Genomic DNA, 23,239 nt, shown 5'->3' with positions numbered 1-23,239 from the left:
CGTCCACAAAGCATTCTTGGCAGAGGAAGGCTTGCTTGCGTCAGTTGGTTGCTCAGGGCAGGGCAGGTCTTTGTGCCACACAACTTTAAGAAGTCGCTAGCAACCACTGATTTCATGCCAAACGATTTAATGTTCTCATAAGATTTACCATTGATTATACAAGTCATGAAAACTTAGCACATTTTCTCAGTCCCTCTCTGTTCGCCTAAGTGAACGGATGTTGTTAAGGAAAGTCATGCTTTCGTTTAGGTGAGTAAATCAGCCAATCACATCATCGGTCTGCAATCCAAAGTATAACTGTGACGTTGGCAGCCTCAGGCAAAGTGTTATGATTCACTGTTTGAGCATAAATGCAAAATGTGATAAGGTCGACACATACACCTACAGGACATTGTCTCATGTAGGAATACCAGTAACACTTACACGTGGCTCTTCAGAGTTGATCCATTTACCCAGGTCCAATGTCCTCCTACAGGTGTGACGAAAAGGCCAATCCAAGCATGGTTGGTCAGTTTGGATGTAAGATAATCCTGCACACAATAAACACAAATATATCTTTGGTACACACATATTTCCCTTTGATGCAAATACTAACATGCAGCAATGTTTATTATATGGAGTACATTCATGCTAATGCACTACATGACTCATGTCAATAGATGGGTCAAGAGTTGAGATATGCCCCCGGTGCACAGCTGGAACCCACACATGCATGGTTGACAATACTTTGAGAGGTATTTCCGCTTATGTAGTCAGCTTCTAATATCCAAATCACACCAGTTTATTCAAATTATACATTCAATTCATCTTAACAATTACAACACCCCAGTGCATTTTGAGCAGGACCCCTTCATTAAGTGGCTCTTAGTTACAATCCGATATTCATACCTGAACTGATGTCTATGGTAGGGTCTGATCTACGCTGGAGTAATAAACAAGGGAGGTTGATGACCAAGGGGTTCATTCCTACTGAGTGACTAAGGGCCTGATTTTTATGTTGGCAGAGAGGAAACTCCGTTGCAGCGGTGACGGAGTTCCCTCCCCTCCAACATAGTGGTGTATCCACCCTATATATGTTGGGGAAAAATATATATATCCATATATATCCATATGTATGCATTACATAAGTATCATACTTAGATATAGTTCTTACTCAACCTATCTAACTTCTCACTGTAACAAGCTGCTCGGAGCTGCAGAGGCTTCCAAATCTGACTGTGTCTGGACAAGCATCAATCACTGCTCAGAGTCCACTTATAGGTCACTTTGCTTTTCATGACTTTCACATTAGTTTTACTCATCAGCTTGTTCATTTATGCCTACACTGCATTTCTATATATTTGGCACTGTGCCTATGCTGCATTTCTATGCATGCCCATGTTTGGCACTGTGACCCTTTCGTCCGTTTTATGTTGCATTTCAGTACTGCATATAAGGACCTAAAACCAGTCACTCAGGGAAGAAGAAACCTGTTTTATTGTGCAAACAGTTTTCATGTTTGCTCTTCTTCCTTGCTAGCCAGCAAGCATGCTATGGTACCTACAAATACATGTCATTTTGTTCCTGGGCAACTGCTGTGCATTGTGTATTTCTTTCATTGCTCCTGGGAGGATGCAAAAGTATTTCCCTAAAAATAGTGATGCAGGGGGAATTTAAATTTGGCTACCACAATGACTACTCTGTCTCCACCATAGCCAAACTTCTCTGCTGGCCCAACAGGGTAAAGGCTGTCAGAGAACTCGCTATACGTCCATCTACCCAATTAAGCTGTGCGGACATAAGCTGTGTTTTTTTTGTCAATCACTGCCAGATGATCCCCGGAGTGAGGAACGGTAAAAAATAAATAATGCCCCCTCCTCGCCATGGGACATGACTCTGATGGCAAGGGGGGCATTATCTTTCTTATGTCTCGCATGACAGCCTGCATGCACTGTTGCTGCAAGGGGTCATGTTTACAGTGCTGTGAGGGGTATGGTTTACAGTAAAGGGCTTGGAGCCCGCCTTTGCTTAATATTTGTTGACAGCATTGTCACACTTCTATTCTGCTTTCTAACTAGCCAGCACTAGCCCAACGTCACTTCCTTTTCTTTTTCCAGCGGATGGACCAAGCACAGGTTGATTCTCTTTAATGAGTGTATATCCACTACATATGCTGGGCCCGATTCTCAAAGGTAAACTTAGAACAGAAGTCTAAGTTTAGACCAAAAGCCGAAACTTAGACGAAAAGTCTAATTTGACTACTAGTAAAGTTAGACTTCTGGAGTAAACGTAGACGAAAAGTCTAACTTTACTGCTAGTAAATTTAGATTTTTGGTGTAAGTTTAGACTTTTGATCTAAAGTTAGACCAAAAGTCTAAAGTTAGACCAAAAGTCTAACTTTACTATTAGTAAAGTTAGACTTTTTGTCTAAATTTACCTTTGTGAATCGGGCCCGTTATGATTCGGGCAATAATACGACTTCTGTCTCCATCCCACCCCTTGTACATGTTGATTTTTTCACTCCTGCTCCTATCCATCTGCCTGAAAAAAGATAAGGTGCATCGTGAGCTGGTAGCACCATTGCGCTTTATATATGCCAATGCTTTTTTTCTGATTTCTTTCACATTTCTTTTTTACCTGCTGTGATATCAGAGCAGCGTATACCTTTATTGTGTAAAGCCCCCATTCTCCATGTTGCTGCCCCCGCTCTCCTCCCCGTCATTGTTGCCTGATGGTCCAGCCTGATGAAAAAAGTACTATGGCGCAGTGATAGCTGCTAGCTCACTGACAGTTCACTGACATGCTCCTCGATGTTTTATAAAGAGTGGTCATGTTTTGGGCCTATTTTTTGCAGAACGAGTCATGTCAGTTCTCTCTGTGGCCGGGATTCTAGTCTCGAATTGCTGCACGCTGGTTTTGACCGTTCCCAAGATGTTGGCTATTGCAACCATAAATGTCCTCCCTGTCTGGACTCTCCATACTTTACTAAGTATGCTGTGGGCTGCTAGCTTCAAAAAATCCCTTTCTATGGAATGTTGGTCAGTGTTTACATTTACTTTCGCTGTGCTGGTTTTCATAGTTTTAATTTGCTTTTATGAGCAAGACCTTTGTTTCTGTAATTTAAAAGGTGTTTTTGTTTACAATACCGTCTCCACGGGTACCATCAGCATGTCTGCTTCTTTTGTAAAGAAGTTTTTCATCGAACTAGGTGATAGAGCGTAAATTTGAGCCCTGTGCCTCGTGTCACTCAGCTGCACTGACGCATATTAAATGTGATAATGTTTTTATTTTTGGTGGTCTCAATTGTGCCTTTCTTATTAAATAACATGTTGGTGAAATAAAGTTGATGTTAAAATGTAATTTAGGATGTTGACTGTGTGTACATCAAAACGAATTTGAATTTCTAATCTTAATGAATGAATAACTTTGAAAATATGTGCAAATGAGAAAATGCAGTTCTCTGTTATACGTAATCTAATGCAATAACAAGAGTTTTACAATTTATAATCAAATGTTTTACTTACCCAGATGATATATTAATACTGTTGAATTTTTAAGTTAGCATATTATGTTTATTTCATTAACAAGTATTTTTCCAATGTGTTTTGTATTTTCTTGTGGTAGCATAACTTAGGCCTACAGAGCTTCAATTTTGTAGTCATGTAATTGTGCTGATTTGTTTCTTTCCAGAACGTGAAGTCTTACATCAGATTTCTTTCCCATGAGAAGCAAAGTCCTACTTGTAAAAATCCTATTGTCTGGCTGTGAAATCTGAGTGTATTTAACCTTGAAGATATAGATTGCAGGAACATGGTACACTTTTTGTTTCTAAATGTTTGGATTCACACAGAACTGAGATGATCCAATCTGTAAGATAGAGGGGCATGTTTGCAAGCCCCTAGCGCCTCTTTGTGGCACCGTAGCGTAAGGTGGCGTCAAGGAGGCTTTTCCCTGTGCCAGATTTACAAAGTGGCGCCATGTAAGCATTGCGCCACTCTGTAACCACTTGCTCCACATTATTCCTGCACCATTTTTCCAGTCATTTTTAACACCTGCCAAGGCAGGTGTTAAAGTGATGCTGCCATTTTTTCCAATTGGCCTCCCCCGGGCATTTCTGGAATAATGCCATCATTATTGGCGCTAGTCGACCAATGTGTCACAATACCATCAAAAATGTTGATGCTATTGTGCTAATGTGTACCATGGGGCACTGTATAGTAAATACGGCACTACCATGGTGACTTTAGGGGGTCAGAGGAGCGCAAGAAAAATGGCTGATGCATCACTTTCTTGTAAATATGCTCCAGAGTATGCTTCTGGGAACAAAGAGCAAACAATGAGACAAACCCAGCCAGACAGAGCGACATAAGAGTGGTGGGGCTACCAAAAGTAACAGTTTTCATGACTTCGTACAACAGTAGCACCGCAAAAATTTTATTCAACTGAACGGACATACCAGGTTGTGGCCCATAGACTGATGCTATAATCACAGTATAGCCAGTAGTCACGAAGTTCCAACAATTCAGAGACACAGACAAAATGTTATGTGCGTCGAGAAAAAAAAGCTCGCTACAACATTGATTATACCGTCGCAGTAAAACTTCAGAGGTCCAGCTTTCTAGGGGCCAAAGGAAAATTGTGAGATTTAGGACTGAACTATACTCTTTCCCACCAAACTGAACGTCATAGCTTATCAATGCTCCTGTATAGGAAAGTCACACTCGAAAGACAATGGCTTGGTCTTTTTTAGCTTATTCATAGCGAAGGTTAAGTGTGACTTCCCACCCTGCCAGTTCCTCACAACTGTCAAAGACTGGAATGTCGCTGTTCACCTGACAACAATAATATTATGACAACAGAATATTTACTTGCAGAACGCTCTAGTGCTCACACTATCACAGAAATAAATGACTGATTACAACATATCTTCCCTCTTTCATTCCAACAAAGAAATAATACACATCTAAATCAAAATGTAAACAAATAAGCAAGTAAATCAATATTTCACATAATCACTTTAATACATTGGCATTCTCTTGGATCTTTGAGGTCTCAACTCCCTGGAAGAAACCCTACCATCTCCAACCCTTTCACGGGACACCTGTTCGTCACAGACCAACTGACTCAACAGGTGTGGACCATCACTTAGTTGTGAGTTAAGTTTATTGCTTTGCTCATTTTGTTCTGCCGAAACATTAACAGGCACACTTTTATTGTCCATGAACATATATCCACTACATTTATCCCTTCCCACGGTACTTCAGATTTTTTGGTCATTAGACCCATACTTTGCCACTCTCCTGTAGTTCCATCTTTCACTATTATTTAGAAGTACATGCCATTGAATAACTTCTTTGATTTGAAATGGTCCTCTGAACTTACTCAAATCTTTTGCAACTCGACCTGCTTTCACCTTTAACCAATCACCCGGTAAAAGTTTGACCCTGCATGTTAATTCCCCTTCAGTATTTGTGATAACCCTCTTTTTAAGGCTTGTAGAATCATCAGTAAGGATTGTACAACCAGCAGTATCTTTCTTTGTCCCCCTTCCATCACATAGTGTATGTCCTTCTCTAAAAGAATTCAAAGAAGTGTCATCAACATTAAATAGTTCACTCAACCAGGTTAGTTAGTTTAGTATTTTTTTTCTGCCACTCATCAAGAAAAAAGTTGATGTACCAATTGTATTATTTACAATTGTACGATATCCCCACACCAGATCTGCAATCATGCTTTCCACACTCACTCTATTTGTCAACGCTATCTGTATAGTTACTTTAACCATCCTGTTAGCCCTTTTTACCATTCCATTTGCCTGAGGATTGTAAAGAGCTGTGCTCGAATGTTTCACCCCACACAAAGCCAATAATTCTCTCATCTCATGCGAGGTAAGTTTCGCACCATACAGGAAACCCTTCTTCCTTAAAAATTTCATCTTGTACTCGTACTGTAGATGATGTAGTTATTTCCAACATAAATTTTATCACCAACCACTTTGAATGGATGTATATCAAATCAAATGCAAATCTGAGTTTGGTTAAAATCTCATGTTTAGCACCATGCATAGAACCAATAAAGTCCCCACATACTGTGTGCCATACCTGTCCCAGGTGCACCATATTACCAAATTCTGATTGTTTACCTACCTTCAATCTTTTTTGACTGTGCATGCACATGTCACATTTCTCCTCCCAATCTACCACATCCTCATCCATACCCAGCCACCAGAAATCTTCTCTGAGTCTCTTTTTGGTCAATGATTGACCTGGTTGCCCTTCTTGAGCAATATTAAATAATTTCTTCCTTACCCCCAGTGGAGGTAAACTTTTCTCGCCTAGTACCAATATGCTGTTTCCCACCATGGACAATTCATCCAACACCTTACATATGTCCTTGAAGCCTATGGTAATGTGCTTGCTCTTCGTCCTCCACATATTATCAACTTTACCATGTGACTCACCACATCATGCTGCTCCATGGCCTCACTTCATTCATACTTGCTTATAGTTCTCATGACCACCTTACAACATCTCAAACACTTGCAACAGAACCCTCTCCAGCTTGCACATTCCGCCATCCTGGTACAGATTCTATACTGTAATTATATTCCTGAGATCTGGCTGCTAGCTGAGCTAACCTGGCTGAACTCTTACCAGCTCCCCCTGGAGACCAGACTTTCATTAGGGGCCTATGATCATTCCGTAACTGGAATTGACTTCCCCAAATATATGTCCTAAAGTGTTCCATGTTCTATGCCCCATGGCATTATGTGATCAAGCCAAAGGTGTGAGTACTAAAGACTCAGTACAGAACATTTTAGGAGAAATACTACTCCAAAAGCACTAGAAAGTGACATGGATGATGGGCCTAAGGTAGATCCACAGACAACAGATTTTAATGGGACTTTCTGAGGTGAGGATAGCAGAATAATCGCTCACAAATAGAGCCCTTTCCAAATCTGGCTCGACTAAAGGTGCTAACACAAAATTCAACTGAAACCGAAAAACATGATTGTTGTTGGCTATAAGTGTGACAGGAAATGACAGAACACAGCCTGGTTGGAGAGATTATGACAGAAATTAGGAGGAGGGCAAGGGGGAGCATAAGACAAAAGGAAGTACATTCAGCAACAGAAGGGTTACCAAGAGGATGCAATGAGCACTCATTGAACAGTTATACATTTTTGTTTAATGCTTGGGCAGAAGTGGTTGTTTTCTGTCCTGGGATAAAGGATGCAGCTAGAGAAAAGCAGGATTTGATGCCCCTTGTAGAGGCAGTATGATAATAAATAAGAGAAAGTGGATGGAAAGGAAGGAGTAAAATGCTCAGAAACACATGGTGTGTCTTCTGGAGGAGCAAGCATTAGCAAAGCAAACAGGTATCGCTGATGCTAGAGCTATTGGCTTTGCTGATGTGCATGACTAACAGGTATTGGTGTGGAGTAGAGTGGTTTGTAGTGGAGTGTCGTAGAGTGGAGAATCGTATCATAGAGTGGAGTGGGATATAGTGAGGTAGAGTGTCATAGATTAGAGTGGTGTGACGTGGCATGGAGTGGAGTGTCATGTCATAGAGTGTCAGAGTGGAGTAGAATACCATAGAGAGGAGTGGAGTAAAGTGGCGTGGAGTTGAGTGTCATAGAGTGGAGTAGTGTAGAGAGGAGTGGCTATTAGTGGAGTGGCATAGAGTGCAATGGTATACAGTGCCATAGAGAGGAGTGGAGTAGAGTGTCATAGAGTGGTGTGGCATATAGTAGAGTGCTGTACAGTGGAGTACAGAAGAGTGTTGTTGAGGGGATTGGCATGGAGTGGTGTTGAGTGGAGTGGAGTAGACTGTTAAAGAGCAGAGTGTTGTAGAGTGGAGTGGTATAGAATGGAGTGGTGTGGTGTAGAGTGGAGTAAAGTGTTGTACAGTAGAGTTGCATACAGTGGTGTAGAGTGGAGTAGGGTCAAAAGGAGTAAAGTAGAGTAGAGTGTCATAGAGTGGAATGAGGTGGAGTGGCATAGAGTGGAATGGTGTAGAGTGGAGTATAGTGTCATGGAGTGGTCTGGCGTAGAATGGAGAGGCACAGAGTGGAGTAAAGTAGATTTGCATAGACTGAAGTGGCAAAGAGTGGAGTGGCATAGAGTGGATTAGAGTGATATAGAGTGCAGTACAGTGGAGTGGCATAGAGCGGACTGGTGTAGAGTGTCCTAGAGTGGACTGCCCTAGAGTGGATTTGTGATGAGTGAACTAGAATGTCATAGAGTGGAGTTGCATGGAGTGTCGTAAAGTGGACTGGTGTAGAGTGCAGTAGAGTGTCGTTGATGGCATAGACTGGAGAAGAGTGGCGAAGAGTGGAGTATCATTAAGTGGAGTACATTGGAGTGGCATGCAGTGGAGTGGAGTGGCGTAGAAAGAAGTACGTCTTAGACTGGGGTGGCGTAAATTGTCATGGAGTGGTGTAGAGTAGAGTGACATAGATCGAAATTAAGTTGTGCAATGTGGTATAGAGTAGAATGGTGTGGAGTGTCATGGAGTGGGGTAGAATAGAGTGGCACAGAGTGGAGTAAAGTGGAGTGGAGTGTCAGAGTGGAGTAGTGTGGACTACAGTGTCATGTAGTAGCATTAAGTGGAGTGGCTTAGAGTAGAGTACAGTGGCAGGGAGTGCTGGACAGTAGAGTGGCATAAAGTGGAGTGCCGTAGACAGGAGTGTTGTAGAGTGGAGTGGAGCGGCATAGAGTAGAGTGGAGTAGAGTTGAGTAGAGTGTCACAGAGTGGAGTTGCATAGAGTGCAGTAGAGTGGCATAGAGTGGAACAGAGTGTCATAGACAAGAGTAGAGTGGAGTAGTTTCTTGTTGAGTGGAGTGGCATCAAGTGAAGTAGCCTCAAGTGGATTAGAGTGTTGTAAAGTGGAATGCCGTAGAGTAGAGAGGCAATGAGTGGTGGAGTGGAGCAGAGTGGAGTACAGTGTAATGGAGTGGGGTAGAGTGGAGTGTCAGAGTGGTGTAGAGTGGTGTAGAGTGGACTGTCATAGTGGAAGGCATGGAGTGGTGTAGAGTGGAATTACATTGAGTGATGTGGTGTAGAGTGATATAGTGGTGAAGTGTGTCATAGAGTGGAGTACAGTGAGGTAGAATGAAGTAGAGTGTCATAGAGTGTCATAGAGTGAGTTGTTTGTTGCAGAGTGGACTGGAGTAGCATATAATTTCATAGAGTGTCAGAGTAGAGTGAATTGGAGTGGAGTGGTGTAGAATGGAGTGGTGTAGAGTGGAGTATAGACTCACAGAGTGGCGTACAGTGGAGTAAAGTGTTGTAGATTGGTGCAGAGTGGAGTGGTGTAGAATGGAATGGCATTGAGTGGAGTAGAGTGTCTTAGAGTAGAGTGAAGTAGAGTACAGTGTCACAGAGTGGGGTGGCGTAGAGTGGAGTGGCGTAGAGAAGAGTAAAGTGGAATAGCTTTTTGTTGAGCAGAGGGGTGTTGATGGATTAGAGTGTTGTAGAGTGGAATGTCATACAGTACTGTAGAGTGGCATAGAGTGGAGTGGCATAGAGAGGAGTGGAGTAGAGTGGATTACAGTGTAATGGAGAGAGGTAGAGTGGAGAATCACAGAATCACAGAGTAAAGTAAAGTGGTGTGGAGTGGTGTAGAGGAGAGTGTTGTAGAATGGAATGGTGTAGAGTCACGTTGAGTGGTGTAGTTTGGACTGTCAGAGTGGAGTATCATAGAGTGGAAGGAGTAGATTGGTGTAGAGTTGAGTGGCGTTGAGTCATGTGGCGCAGAGTTCAGTGGTGTAGCATGGTGTAGAGTAGTAAAGTGTGTTGTAGAGTGGAGAAGAGTGATGGGGTGGAGTAATTTGTTGTTGAGCAGAGTGTAGTGAGATGGAGTGGAGTGGTGTAGAGTGGAGACAGAGTCGCAGAGTGGATTGGAGTACAGTGGAGTAAAGTATAGTAGAGTGCTACAGAGTAGAATGGTTTGGAGTGGCATAGAGTGGAGAGGCACAGAGTGGAGCAACGGGGATTGGCATACAGTGGAGTAGACTATCACAGAGTGGAGTTTTGTAAAGTGGAGTGGAGTGGAGTGGCATAGAGTAGATTAGAGTGTCTTAGAGTAGTTGTTAAGTCAAGTGGCTTAGAGTGGAGTGGCATACAGCGTCATAGCAAAGAGTGATGTGGAGGGGAAGGCATAGAATGGAGTGGTATAGAGTGGAATGGAGTGTCACAGTGGAGACGTGTAGAGTGCAGTAGTGTGTCAGAGTGGAGAAGTGTTGAGTGGAGGCAAGTGGTGTAGTCTGGAGTTTTGTAGAGTGGAGTGGCATAGAGTGGAGTGGTGTGGAGTGAAGCAAAATGAAATAGTGTCATAGAGTGGAGGGGCATAGGGTGGAGTAAAGAAGAGTTGCATAGAATAAAGTGTTAGAGTGGAATAGAGTGGCGTAGAGTGGGGTGGCAGAGAGTGGAGAGACAGAGTGCTGTAAAGCAGAGTGGCACAGAGTGGGGTGGAATATAGTTTCATAGAGTGGAGTGAAATAGAGGAAAGTGTCTGAGAGTAGAGTGGCATAGAGTGGAATACAGTGGCATAGAGTGAAGTAGAATAGAATGAAGCATGTCTTAGAGTGGAGTGGCGAGGAGTGGTGTGGAGTGCATAGAACAGAGCAAAGATGTCATGGAGTAGAATGGCATGGAAAGGCGTGGAGTGGTGTATAATGGTGTTAAGTGGTGTAGAGTGTAATAGCGTGGAGTGGTGTGTCATATAGTAGAATTTCATAGATTGGAGAAGAGTAGAGTGGAGAACAGTGTCATGGAGTGGCATACAGTGGAGTAGCATAAAGTGGTGAGGAAGTGTTATAGAGTGAAGTGGCACAGAGTGGAGGAAAGCACCATAGACAGGAGTGTCACAGAGTGGCATGTTATTAAAGTACAGTGATATGGAGTGGTCCAAGTGGAGTAGGATGTCCTAGAGTGGAGTGGAGTTTAGTGGAGTACAGTGGATGAGAGTGGAGTAATGTGTTGTTAATTGGAGTGGTGTACAGTGAAGTGGCAGAGTGGAGTAAAGTGTCGTAGAGTGAAATGTCATAGAGAGGAGTAGAATGTCATAGAGCAAAGTGGCATAGAGTGGAGTAGAGTCTCATAGAGTACAGTGCTGTAAAGTGGAGCAGGTTGTCGTAGAGTGGAGTGGAACATTGTAGCTTACAGTAGAGTGTCCTACAGTGGAGTGTAGTAGAGTGTCATAGAGTAGAGTGGTATAGAGTGAAGTAGAGTGTCATAGAGTTTGAGTAGTGTAGTAAGTTGGCTCTGTATGTACTATTTCAAAGTAAGAAATAGCATGCACAGGGTCCAAGGGTTCCCCTTAGAGGTAAGATAGTGGCAAAAAGAGATAATTCTAATCCTCTATTTTGTGGTAGTGTGGTCGAGCAGTAGGCTTATCAGAGGGTAGTGTTAAGCATTTGTTGTACATACACACAGGCAATAAATGAGGAACACACACTCAAGACAATTCCAGGCCATTAGGTTTTTGAATAGAAAAATAACTTTTCTTAGTTTATTTTAAGAACCACAGGTTTAAGATTTACAATCAATACTTTAAATGAAAGGTATTTCACTCAGGTATCATAGGAACTTTGAATCAACACAATATCATGTACAGTGTTAGCAAAAATGGCAATAAGCTATTTTAAAACTAGACAGTGCAATTTTCAACAATTCCTGGGGGAGGTATGTATTTGTTAGTTTTGTAGGTAAGTAAACAACCTACAGGGTTCAAAGTTGGGTCCAAAGTAGCCCACCGTTGAGGGTTCAGAGCAATCCCAAAGTTACCACACCAGCAGCCCAGGGCCGGTCAGGTGCAGAGGTCAAAGTGGTGCCCAAAACGAATAGGCTTCAATGGAGAAGGGGGTGCCCCGGTTCCAGTCTGCCAGCAGGTAAGTACCCGCGACTTCGGAAGGCAGACCAGGGGGGGTTTGTAGGGCACCGGGGGGGACACAAGTCAGCACAGAAAGTACACCCTCAGCGGCACGGGGGCGGCCGGGTGCAGTGTGCAAACAGACGTCGGGTTCGCAATAGGTTTCAATGGGGGACCCAGGGGTCTCTTCAGCGAAGCAGGCAGGCAAGGGGGGGGCTCCTCAGGGTAGCCGCCACCTGGGCAAGGGAGAGGGCCACCTGGGGGTCGCTTCTGCACTGGAGGTCGGATCCTTCAGGTCCTGGGTGCAGTGTCTTTACCAGGCGTCGAGTTCTTAGAAGCAGACAGTCGCGATCAGGGGGAGCCTCGGGATTCCCTCTGCAGGTGTCACTGTGGGTGCTCAGGGGGGTCAACTCTGGCTACTCATGGGCTCGCAGTCACCAGGGAGTCCTCCCTGTAGTGTTGTTTCTCCGCAGGTCGAGCCGGGGGCGTCGAGTGCAGAATGGAAAGTCTCACGCTTCCGGCGGGAAACGTGGAGCCCTTTTAAAGTTGTTTCTTTGTTGCAAGTTTTGTTTTTTTTGGAACAGGGCCGCTGTCATCTGGAGTTCTTGGTCCTTTTAGAAGAAGGGTAGTCCTCTGAGGCTTCAGAGGTCGCTGGACCCTGGGGAACGCGTCACTATTGCAGTTTTTCTCGAAGTGGGGAGACAGGCCGGTAGGGCTGGGGCCAAAGCAGTTGGTGTCTCCGTCTTCTCTGCAGGACTTCAGGTCAGCAGTCCTTCTTTGTCTTCAGGTTGCAGGAATCTAGTTTCCTAGGTTCTGGGGTGCTCCTAAATACTGAATTTAGGGGTGTGTTTAGGTCTGGGAGGGCAGTAGCCAATGGCTACTGTCCTTGAGGGTGGCTACACCCTCTTTGTGCCTCCTCCCTGAGGGGAGGGGGGCACATCCCTAATCCTATTGGGGGAATCCTCCATCTTGCAGATGGAGGATTTCTAAAAGTCAGAGTCACCTCAGCTCAAGGCACCTTAGGGGTTGTCCTGACTGGCCAGTGACTCCTCCTTGTTTTTCTCATTATCTCCTCCGGCCTTGCCACCAAAAGTGGGGCCGTGGCCGGAGGGGGCGGGCATCTCCACTAGCTGGGATGCCCTGGGGTGCTGCAACCAAGGGGGGTGAGCCTTTGAGGCTCACCGCCAGGTGTTACAGTTCCTGCACGGGGAGGTGAGAAGCACCTCCAGCCAGTACAGGCTTTGTTCCTGGCCACAGAGTGACAAAGGCACTCTCCCCATGTGGCCAGCAACATGTCTGGTGTGTGGCAGGCTGGTAAAACTAGTCAGCCCACACTGGAAGTCAGGTAAGTTTTCAGGGGGCATCTCTAAGATGCCCTCTGGGTGTATTTCACAATAAAATGTACACTGGCATCAGTGTGCATTTACTGTGCTGAGAAGTTTGATACCAAACTTCCCAGTTTTCAGTGTAGCCATTATGGTGCTGTGGTGTTCGTGTATGACAGACTCACAGACCATATACTCTTATGGCTACCCTCCACTTACAATGTCTAAGGTTTTGCTTGGACACTGTATGGACATAGTGCTCATGCACCTATGCCCTCACCTGTGGTATAGTGCACCCTGCCTTAGGGCTGTAAGGCCTGCTAGAGGGGTGACTTATCTATGCCATAGGCAGTGTGAGGTTGGCATGGCACCCTGAGGGGAGTGCCATGTCGACTTAGTCGTTTTCTCCCCACCAGCACACACAAGCTGGCAAGCAGTGTGTCTGTGCTGGGGGAGGGGTCCCTAGGGTGGTAGAAGACCTGCTGCAGCACTTAGAGATCTTCCCTGGCATCAGGGCCCTTGGTACTTGGGGTACCAGTTACAAGGGACTTACTTGGATGCCAGGGTGTGCCAATTGTGGAGACAAAGGTACAGGTTAGGGAAAGAACACTGGTGCTGGGGCCTGGTTAGCAGGCCTCAGCACACTTTCAAATCATAACTTGGCATCAGCAAAGGCAAAAAGTCAGGGGGTAACCATGCCAAGGAGGCATTTCCTTACAAGTAGCATAGAGTGGACTAGACTGGAGTGGCGCAGAGTGGAGTACGGTCATGTGGAGTGGTGTAGCATGAAGCATATCTTAGAGTGCAGTGGTGTAGAGTGTCATGGAGTGACATGGTGTGGAGTATCATAGACTGTAGTAAAGTGGTGTGAGGTTTCAGATTAGAATGGCATAGAGTGTCATGGAGTGGTGTAGAGTGGACTGGAGTAAAGTGGCATGGGGTGGCATGGTCTGTCATAGTGAGCAGGGTGCAGTCATGTAGAATGAAGTATATCTTAGAGTGGAGTGGCGAGAGTGTTGTAGAGTGGCATAGAGTGTAGTAGAGTGCCATAGAGTGTACTAGAGTGAAGTTCTTTGTTGTTGAGTGGAGTGGTATAGAATGGCATAGAGTGTTGTATGGTGGAGTGGCACAGAGTGACGTAGAGTGGAGCAGAGTCTCATAGAGTGGAACAGTGTGTTGTCGAATGGAGTGGCATTGAGTGTCAGAGTGGAGTTTGGTGGAGAGACATGGAGACGAGCGGGGTGACATGACGTAGAGTGGAGTATAATGTCATGGAGTAGAGTAGATTGAAGTAGAATAGAGTGGAGTGCCTAGAGTGGACTGGCGGAGAGTGGAGTGGAGTGGCATTGAATTGAGTAAAGTGTCATGGAGTGGAGTGCCCTACGGTGTCGTAGGGTGAAGCGGTTGGTGTAAAGTAGCATATAGTAGAGTGGTATAGAGTGGAGTGTCATAGAGTGAAGGAGAATGGCATAGAATGGAGCAGTGTAGATTGGAATAAAGTGTTGTAGAGTGTAGTGACGTTGAATTGAGTAGAGTTGCATAGAGTAGAGTGATGTAGAGTGACGTAGAGTGGACAATGAGTGATGTGGTAGTGCACTGTCATACAGTCAACACATTGTTATTTGAAATTACCATTACATTTGCACAGACATACCGTTTTACTGATAAAATTATAGAGTTCACAAATAATATTGTGTGGAAATCAGCATCACCTAGTCCCTTGATTTTTTTTGCTCATATTAAAATATTTGTTTCCACCACACTTCAGAACTTTAAAAAATGACTTTGTTTCTGCTTTACTAGTCCTGATATATTCTGAAATATTTGTACAGTTCATTTACTGGCCTTTAATTTTTATTGTATGCTAGAAAACAAATAACATCCCACAACCTTTTCTTTCATCCCCCGTACCCAGCAAGGTTGTTAAATAAATCCTTTCCCGTTGCAGTGTGAGAAAGAAAAGTAAACACCAACCTCCCTTTGGAGGCAGAGTAAACATTTGAACTTTGTCTTTAAAAACACAGCAATGTGGCAAGATAAAAACAACATTTAAAGGCTTGTTTATTGCTCATTCACATGTGAACTCCAGCATGGGTATTTTGGGGTAGTTCAACACCCAGCACCCTCCTCTGTGCAGCGCCTATGGCTTGACCAAGAGAATTTGAGGAAGAGGATTGTTTAAGTTATGCTATTAGGAATAAACACTGAACAAAATAAACAAGCGTGTAGACACAACATTGATCCACACAAGAAGCTAGATTGATGAATTGGAAATGGCAGAAATAAGGAGAATCAGTGAAGTAGAAAGACAGGTGGCTGTAAACCTTTTCAAAGAAATGTTTACTGCTTACTGAACTTTTTAGAGACAATTGAATACAAATCTACTCTCCTTGAGTGCCTCATGAAAAAGATCTCCCCAAAGCGAGAACTTGAAAGAATGCAAATAGCTAGTCAGTGAGGTGGTAGGCAGGTTATACTCCACAGAAGTGGCAAAGACCTGCTGGACAGCCTTAAACAAATAAAGCCAGCAGGTAGAAAGCAAGCAAATGTGAGTTACACAACATAAAGCGAATGTAAGCAGTGGGTGAAATTAATTCCTAGCGAAGCTTTCAGGATGTAGGCAATATCTCTTTGCAACCAGACAATGGGGGGTGGCAGTGCTGGATTCTGAAGAAGAGAGACAAGCCCGAATATCCACATGGTGTCATCAGAGTGCACCACTAAAAGATTTGGCAAATAATAGTTCAGTAATATGGAGACAAACCGAGGACTGCTGCTTCTCTCCTACAAGTTGTGTAGTACGGTTCCTAATAATTAAATAAGACTATGCTTTTGAGTAACATAAGCATCAAGACTATGAGGACTTAGAGTCTGATTTAGATCTTGGCTGTAAAACCGCCGTCCTGCGGCGGCGGCGGTCCCAAGTACTCCGTCAAGCCAACTGTCGTCTGCCCGCCGCATTTAGATGTATTGCAGTTGAACCAACGGCCTCCCCTACGGAGTGCTCTTCTTAGCTGTCAGGCTGACAGGATTCCACCGACCATATTTAGATGTTACAGACATGCCGGCATTGTTCTAGGGGAAGATTGCTGATGATGGGGGACCATCGCGGAAACCATTGTACAATGTCAGTGGCTATTGCATTGAGGTATGTCACACACACACACACACACACATACTGTACTTTAGCCATATGTGTTCACCTATATAACACACTACACAACATACTACAGACACACCAATATCCATCGCCATTACACCACAACAAAACATGTACGTTCTGGAAACACACATTGCCATACATCCATGACACTACATACACACATTATTGATACTACATACACACACACATATAACACAACGACTAACACAATGACACACTCATCTACATAAACAAGCAAGAGCACAACAACACATGTCACAACTATCACCACACAGCAAAACACACCTGATTGTTGCACACTGAAACACAACACACACCTCAACATACTCAACAGACATCAGATCCACATGCCTGTTGCACACATTTGGACACACCCACATCACCCACCTACAACTTAACCAGCCAATCCAATCACACACACCCATACACGTACTAACTCACATACAGAACTGGACTCACAACATCACAGGTACAGGTTCCTTTGCAATGTGCACACATAGACATGGTTACAAGTGTGATGTTATTGATATTGAATTGCCAGTATTCATTTAGCAATGAATACTGATCCCACAATAATGATTGTGTATGTGTGTGAATGTGTCTTGTACCAGTGTGTCCCCACCAATCTCAGACTCAAATGTGGTCCTGACATATGCATGTCACAGGTATTTATAAAAAAAATACCTATGACCTGTATATGTCTGTAGGGGTCTTGACCCCATGTATAGTGCCAACACAACATATACAGGCAGTGGCGATTCTCTACCTTTAAGTATTGCGATGGCACGGTTGTGTGTCCTATGTGGTCCAGTGGCAACAGCGATGACAGGTGCTGTCCAGTTCGGTCTAGTCTAAAACAGAAGCTGAAACATGGGAAAAGTTGAGTTCTGTGCTCATTTTCCCTCCAATCCACCCACTCAGATGTGGAGGCAGCACCCCTGCGCTTGTGGAAAGCACCTCAATATCTGCTTGGCAGGAAGGCTGGCTGGAGGCCCACCTCAGGCCCCCTATCCTATCCTATCCTTCCACCGATGAGGCTGGAGATTCCTGGTGGAATCGGCAGTGCAGCTGCGGAATTTTGTCTATGGGACCACAAACATCTAAATCGGGTGGGTGGACTGCCAAGCCAGGTGGCGGGCAGGAAATCCAACAGTATTTCAGTGGCAGGACCATTACCTTCAAGATATAAATCAGGCCCTTAGTCGGCACATACCATCAGAATATGTAGACCTAATTCTTGGCTAGCTCACAGTGCGCCATCTGGGCCCCTAAACAGATGGGGTACTGGATGGTGTCTGCAACATCAGAACATGACAACCCTAATTCCCCCAAGAAAATTATGGAAACAGAGCTACCCTTTCGTTAACTCAGGCATGCCCAAAGGTAAATACAAGAAGTACGCAAATTAGGATTTTCAATATTTATTGAAACAATTGGACTCTTGTGTAAAATATGCACGCTGCAATGATTAATACAAGAAAACACATCATTGTAATCAGCATTATCAGAATCATGAACAAGATAAACAATTTAACCACTGTACCAGACTGATCACATGGATACATTCAATTGTACTCCTGCCTAGCTCTGCCTATCCTAAGCATAGGGTGTGTGGGGTCTGCCAAGAAACCTTGGAGTGGTTGAACTCCCCATTTATCCACAGACATGTGTCATCTCATCTGATAGCCAGACTTGAGGTAGAACAGGCTGTTGGCCCTCTAAAGTTGGTGATGAATTCAGCCAGGCTAGAATTCAGGCATGGGGCGGCATCGACAATCCATTGAAATGCTCCTGTGTCAAAACAAAAACTTGGTGCTCGTTATAGAATAAACTGGGCCCATTTGTTCTGTGCCTGGGCTGTAGTCCAGCTATTATTGTTGATTCTACCCACCCACAGCTGTTGCTGAATGGACAACAACAGACAAGGATAGAATGGTCTATGGTGTGCTAATGTGACTTGTAATCAAACCTTTTCTGAGAACAATGGGCCTTATGTACGAACACATTTTCCCATAGACACACAATGGGTAAAACCCTTTGATACATCTGGCCCAATATCTTATGTGGGCGTGCAAGCAAAGGTGTGTTTAAAAGTCATTGTTTAAAAATATGTCAACTTTAAAAGTGAACATGTAGCATGCACATGTTTGTACACAGGGCTTATGTTGCCCCACAACAGTTGGAATCAGAGGCCGTTCTTGTAGGGCCCTATGAGATTTTAAGTAAATAAATGTCAGGGTTGGATGCATCACTGAAGAAACGGGAGAGGGAAGTGGTGAAAGACAGCACACCCCCTAGACTTACAAGGGAGGAATATGTTATCCTAGTGGAAAGGCAGAGCCCGATAGTTTATACATCATATATGGCTAGCAAGCAAACAGAGGGCGATAGGGTTGGCAGATTACTAGCATGGGTGATCAGAACTGAGCCTAGCAGGGCCCCAGTAATGGCAAACAAATGATGAACACTGCAATACTCAGTACACTCAGTAAGAAATTATTAAGAATTTTTATGAATACTACAATAAATTATATATGTTAATGGAGAAATGAACTACTGATTAAATAAAATTGTATCTAGATGCTGCAACCATCCCATAGGCAAACACAAAGCCTGAAGGGAGATGGAGTATGTATGTATGTTTAATCATTTCTAAAGCATGAATCTAGCTCGCTAGAAACAGGGTGCTGGTATAAATGGGTAAGTGACAGAGGGGGCATGTAGAGTCAGCGGTAGTGGCGATAGTGTTCCTTGAAGAAGTCGTTTTTAGTTCTTTCTTGTTGTTGGGAGCATATGCTGAGAAGGCTTATTTTTTCCTTTCTGCAGTGTTTGGTCTTTAATTTGGTGATGTTGGGGCTTCTCGTCTAGCGTTGACATTCAGGTACTGTTAGTTTGTTATGTAGGTAGACTAGGCTCTGAAGGCCAGATGTACAGAGCTATTTTGCAGTCACAAAATGCAAACATCGCCTTTTGCGACCGCAAAATGACCTTGTAGTATGTATCATCCCTATTTTGCGAGTCAGTATCCAATTACGGACTCGCAAAGTAGGGATTGCGTCTTGCAATTAGAAAGGGGGTTCCAAGGATGTCCCATTCTAATTGTGACTCGCAGACCCACGTATGATTGTTTTGTGACCGTGAAAGCGGTTGATAAAACAATCGGTTACCACCAATTTCAAATTCTAAGGGAGACCTTCCCCTTGTGAATGGGGGTGCCAACATTTCTTCAGAGCAGGCCCCAGGGGCAACAGCCTACTCTGAAAGGATGAAACTAAAACACTTTGTTTTTATTTTTGAAATGCATCCCGTTTTCCTTTAAAGAAAACGGGCTGCATATAAAAAAAACTGCTTTGTTTAAAAAGCAGTCACAGCTGACCACTGTCCCTTTATGAGCAGCCATTCACAAATGGGTCGTCATTTGCAACCTGCCTCATGAGGCAGGTCCCTTGCAACCCATTTGCGAATTGCAAACAGTGTGCCTGACACTGTTGTACATTTTGTTTTGCGACTCGCAATTTCCGATTTGCAAAAAATCGCAAATTGTAAGCCACAAAACAAAATGGTAGTACATCTGGCCATTGGTGTATAGGTCTTGTAAAAGATAAAGCTGATCTTGCAGACAATCCAGGCTTGCAGGAAAATACAGAATCGATCCTTTAGAGTGAATGAAGTGAGGTAGGATTCCTTCAGACCCTTGAACAGCACTGCAGCTGCATGAAGTATGCCTTTTAGGGAAGCAAGGGGGCTTCTGGGATGTCTTTGAGCGGGGCATTACCTTCATCTAGATAGGAGATGATTTGTGCATGAACTGTCATTCCAAAGTTGCCTTCGGGAGGTATTTATTTTCAGGAGAGAGTGGTGTAACCAAGCTGGTTTAGTCTTTGGGCCTCATTATGTCATTATGAGTTTGGCAGTCCGACAGTCGGCCTGCCAGACCCATGGGAAGGAGACCGCCAAGAAGTTTGAGGTCCTCCCCGTCCTATTACACTGTTTCCACCGGGCTGAGTGGCGGAAACCTCTGTATTAGGAGGTTCCTGCCAGACAGCCCGGTGGAAACTGCGGTGGCATTGGCCTCAGCTCTGTAGGGAGCTGAGGCAAATGCCGTTGCACAGAGGGTGCCCCAGAACCCTCGGAATGCACACTGTCTGCCAATCAAACAAAACTGAAATGTCAAAAATCCAACGTACACAAGCAAAGTTATGACTTTTTAAATTAAAAAGAGTCTTCATCCATAGAAATCAATGAATGAGTTGTTTTTTCACAAAGTACCTGGAAGAGTGCATAGGAGAGCGTGCGTTGGAAAAGTCAGCAATGCATCGATTGCTTACTCGCAAGTGAGGTTGTGCCGCGTTTCTTCTCTAGTCGGGTAGGCGACTAATCATTTTTTCTCTCCCGCAGAAGAGGGATTTCTGGACAGGCAACCTCAGGGCAGAAAAGGTTCATTGTGATTTTGACACCCAGCAATGATGTGTGAGAAATTCCAGCGCATGGTGGTGAAGAGCCACACTGCATGGTTGATGCTTCAATTTTGGCTGCTGCAAGCGGGTGTTACATCGATTTTTCAGCCGTGAAGCAAGTGCTGTGTCGATTTTTCTCTCACATGGCTGTGCGTGGATTTCAGTCTTGGTTCCACCAGCTTCTCCTTTCAAGGGCCCAGGGATTCGATTTGGCACCACTTGGCAGGGTAGGAGTCTCAGCAAGAGAGACCAGGTGCTGGCAGAAGAAGTCTTTGATGGCCCTGGGACTTCAGAACAGGGGGCAAGCTCAGTCCAAGCCCTTGGAGACACTTCATCAGCAGGAAAACACAGCAAAGTATAGTCTTTGTCCTCTCCCAGGTAGAAAAGGAAACTGCAGGCCAATCCAGCAAAGCACACTCACAGGCAAAGGGGCAGTACTCCTCCCCCAGCTCTTCAGCTCTTCTCCATGGCAGAGGTTCCTCTTTATTAAGAAGTAATCCACTACTTTTACTCCTTTCTTACTTTGAAGTAGGCAAACTTCAAAGGAAAGTCTCTGTTGTTCACAAGATTCTGGATTGCCCGGCCTCACCCCAGACACACATCAGGGGGTTGGAGAATGCATTGTATGAGGGCAGGCACAGCCCTTTCAGGTGTAAGTGTAGGCTTCTCTCTTCACACTCTAGCTAAGGAAACTCATCAGGATATGCAGTCTACACCCCAGCTCCCTTTGTGTCACTGTCTAGAGGGAATTCACAAACAGCCCAACTGTTAGTCTGCACTTAAGAGATATTTAAAGGCAGCTCCCATGTTAGCCTATGTTAGCCTATGAGAGATATAGGCCTTGCAAATATTTCACTGTCAGGACTTGTAAAACACATCAGTACATGTCTTACCTTTAATGTACACTGCTCCCTGCCCAGGGGCTACCTTATGGACATTTCTTGACAACAATAAATAAAAAATTTGGGAATGAGAGAAATGAGAATTAGAACAAAAAAAATAAATACAAGTAAAGCCTCAAGTGGTCTACAAGCTTAGTATTCCTAAAAAAAATTCTTAAAGAGCTGAAAAGATTTAGAATGACTAAACTTAGCAGACAACAACCTATTTGGAAGTGGATCTCTTATCAATATTGAAGTAAACCCATACTATGAGCGGAACATTACTTTACTGTATAATTTAAGTAGTGATATTTTTCAAAAAGACAGGGGGCTCACTAGTTGACCGGTAAATGTTAATTAAACAAAATAAATACATTTATCCATATGAATCAGCATGTTTGTCTAGAATTTGTATGTGGTGTTTCTTAGGAAATAATATTGCAGCTTAATTTACCTTTCCAACAACTGGTGAAGATACTATATTTCCAATACATCTTTTAGTCATGTAGGTATGGGTTTTATCATTAGCATGTGTCTCCTATAGTAAATATATATCAGAGTTATGTCTTGCAAAATAATCTAATACTTTCTTAAGTTTAACTAGGTGCATTAGTCCCCTAACATTACGAGAAGTTAGCTATTAAAAGAAATGTAATAGATATAAAACAGATATATCAAGAATATTTATAGTTACAGTTTTATGACCAACATAAAAGCAGCTAACTCTGATCATAGAAGAGAAAACACTGAAAAAAAACAAGTACATAATACAAGACATATAACATTTACAATACAACAAATATAACTGTTGGGAGCCCAGCCATGCGTATTCAAAATACCCAGCAATCTAAATCCCACTAGGTATATCAGTAATCAGGACTAAATGAATACAATGTAAGTATGATGTACATATATATCTATAGAGAGAAAGAGAATCAGGGGTTAGTGTAACTCGGAATTTCCATGCATAAAGAATGGATTTGATCCAGATAAGTTATTAAATTTGCAGGTTGTTTAAAAGATCTGTACATTTTACTTATCCAAATTCACAGGGAAGAAGGATTAAAAGAGACCCTATTTAAAACTAAGATTTCCAAGCGTATGTCTCAAGGCAGAAACTCTTTTACAATGGCAACAGTTTCTTCTGCAAAATCTTGATGTGTAAAAATGTTGTTATTTTAAACCATCAGAGATGGGATTTTTCATCTGCTCCTCCTATCATGGCAAGAAGATGATGGTGAAGAACTTTAAATATAATTCGCCTTGGATTAAGTTGAATCACTTTCAAATAAGAAGGAATGTGTTGTGCTTTATCTATCTCAAATTTCTCCTCACAATGTAGATTCACAAACTTAAGAAGAATGCTATGTAGATATGCTTCACAAACTTTCTGGAACATTACATTTGCTCAGGTTACGTTGTTTGTTGTAGTTCTCTCAATCAAGGTGTGATTTCTTCATCTGAAGAATTTTAGTTGAGGTAGGAAGCATCTAGTCCATCATATTCTTAATGTCTCTGATTTTAATTTCTATGACAAAGACTTTCATAGATTAACAAGG

General features: G+C 43.4%; 1 protein-coding gene across 2 annotated transcripts in view; it reads right to left on the bottom strand.

The window, feature by feature from the left end:
* LOC138303629 (killer cell lectin-like receptor subfamily B member 1B allele A) overlaps nucleotides 1-23,239 on the bottom strand; it is a 187,408-nt gene that overhangs the window by 51,377 nt on the left and 112,792 nt on the right. For both annotated transcript variants that reach the window (XM_069242926.1, XM_069242927.1), the window contains exon 5: nucleotides 424-530. In XM_069242926.1, coding sequence (XP_069099027.1) covers nucleotides 424-530 — 107 coding nt within the window. The remainder of the gene's footprint in view (nucleotides 1-423; nucleotides 531-23,239) is intronic.

The sequence above is a fragment of the Pleurodeles waltl genome, chromosome 7, assembly GCF_031143425.1.
Source record: "Pleurodeles waltl isolate 20211129_DDA chromosome 7, aPleWal1.hap1.20221129, whole genome shotgun sequence".
NCBI lineage: Eukaryota > Metazoa > Chordata > Amphibia > Caudata > Salamandridae > Pleurodeles > Pleurodeles waltl.
The sequence above is the reverse complement of the archived record's forward strand: the minus strand, read 5'-3'. Positions and strand labels throughout refer to the sequence as shown.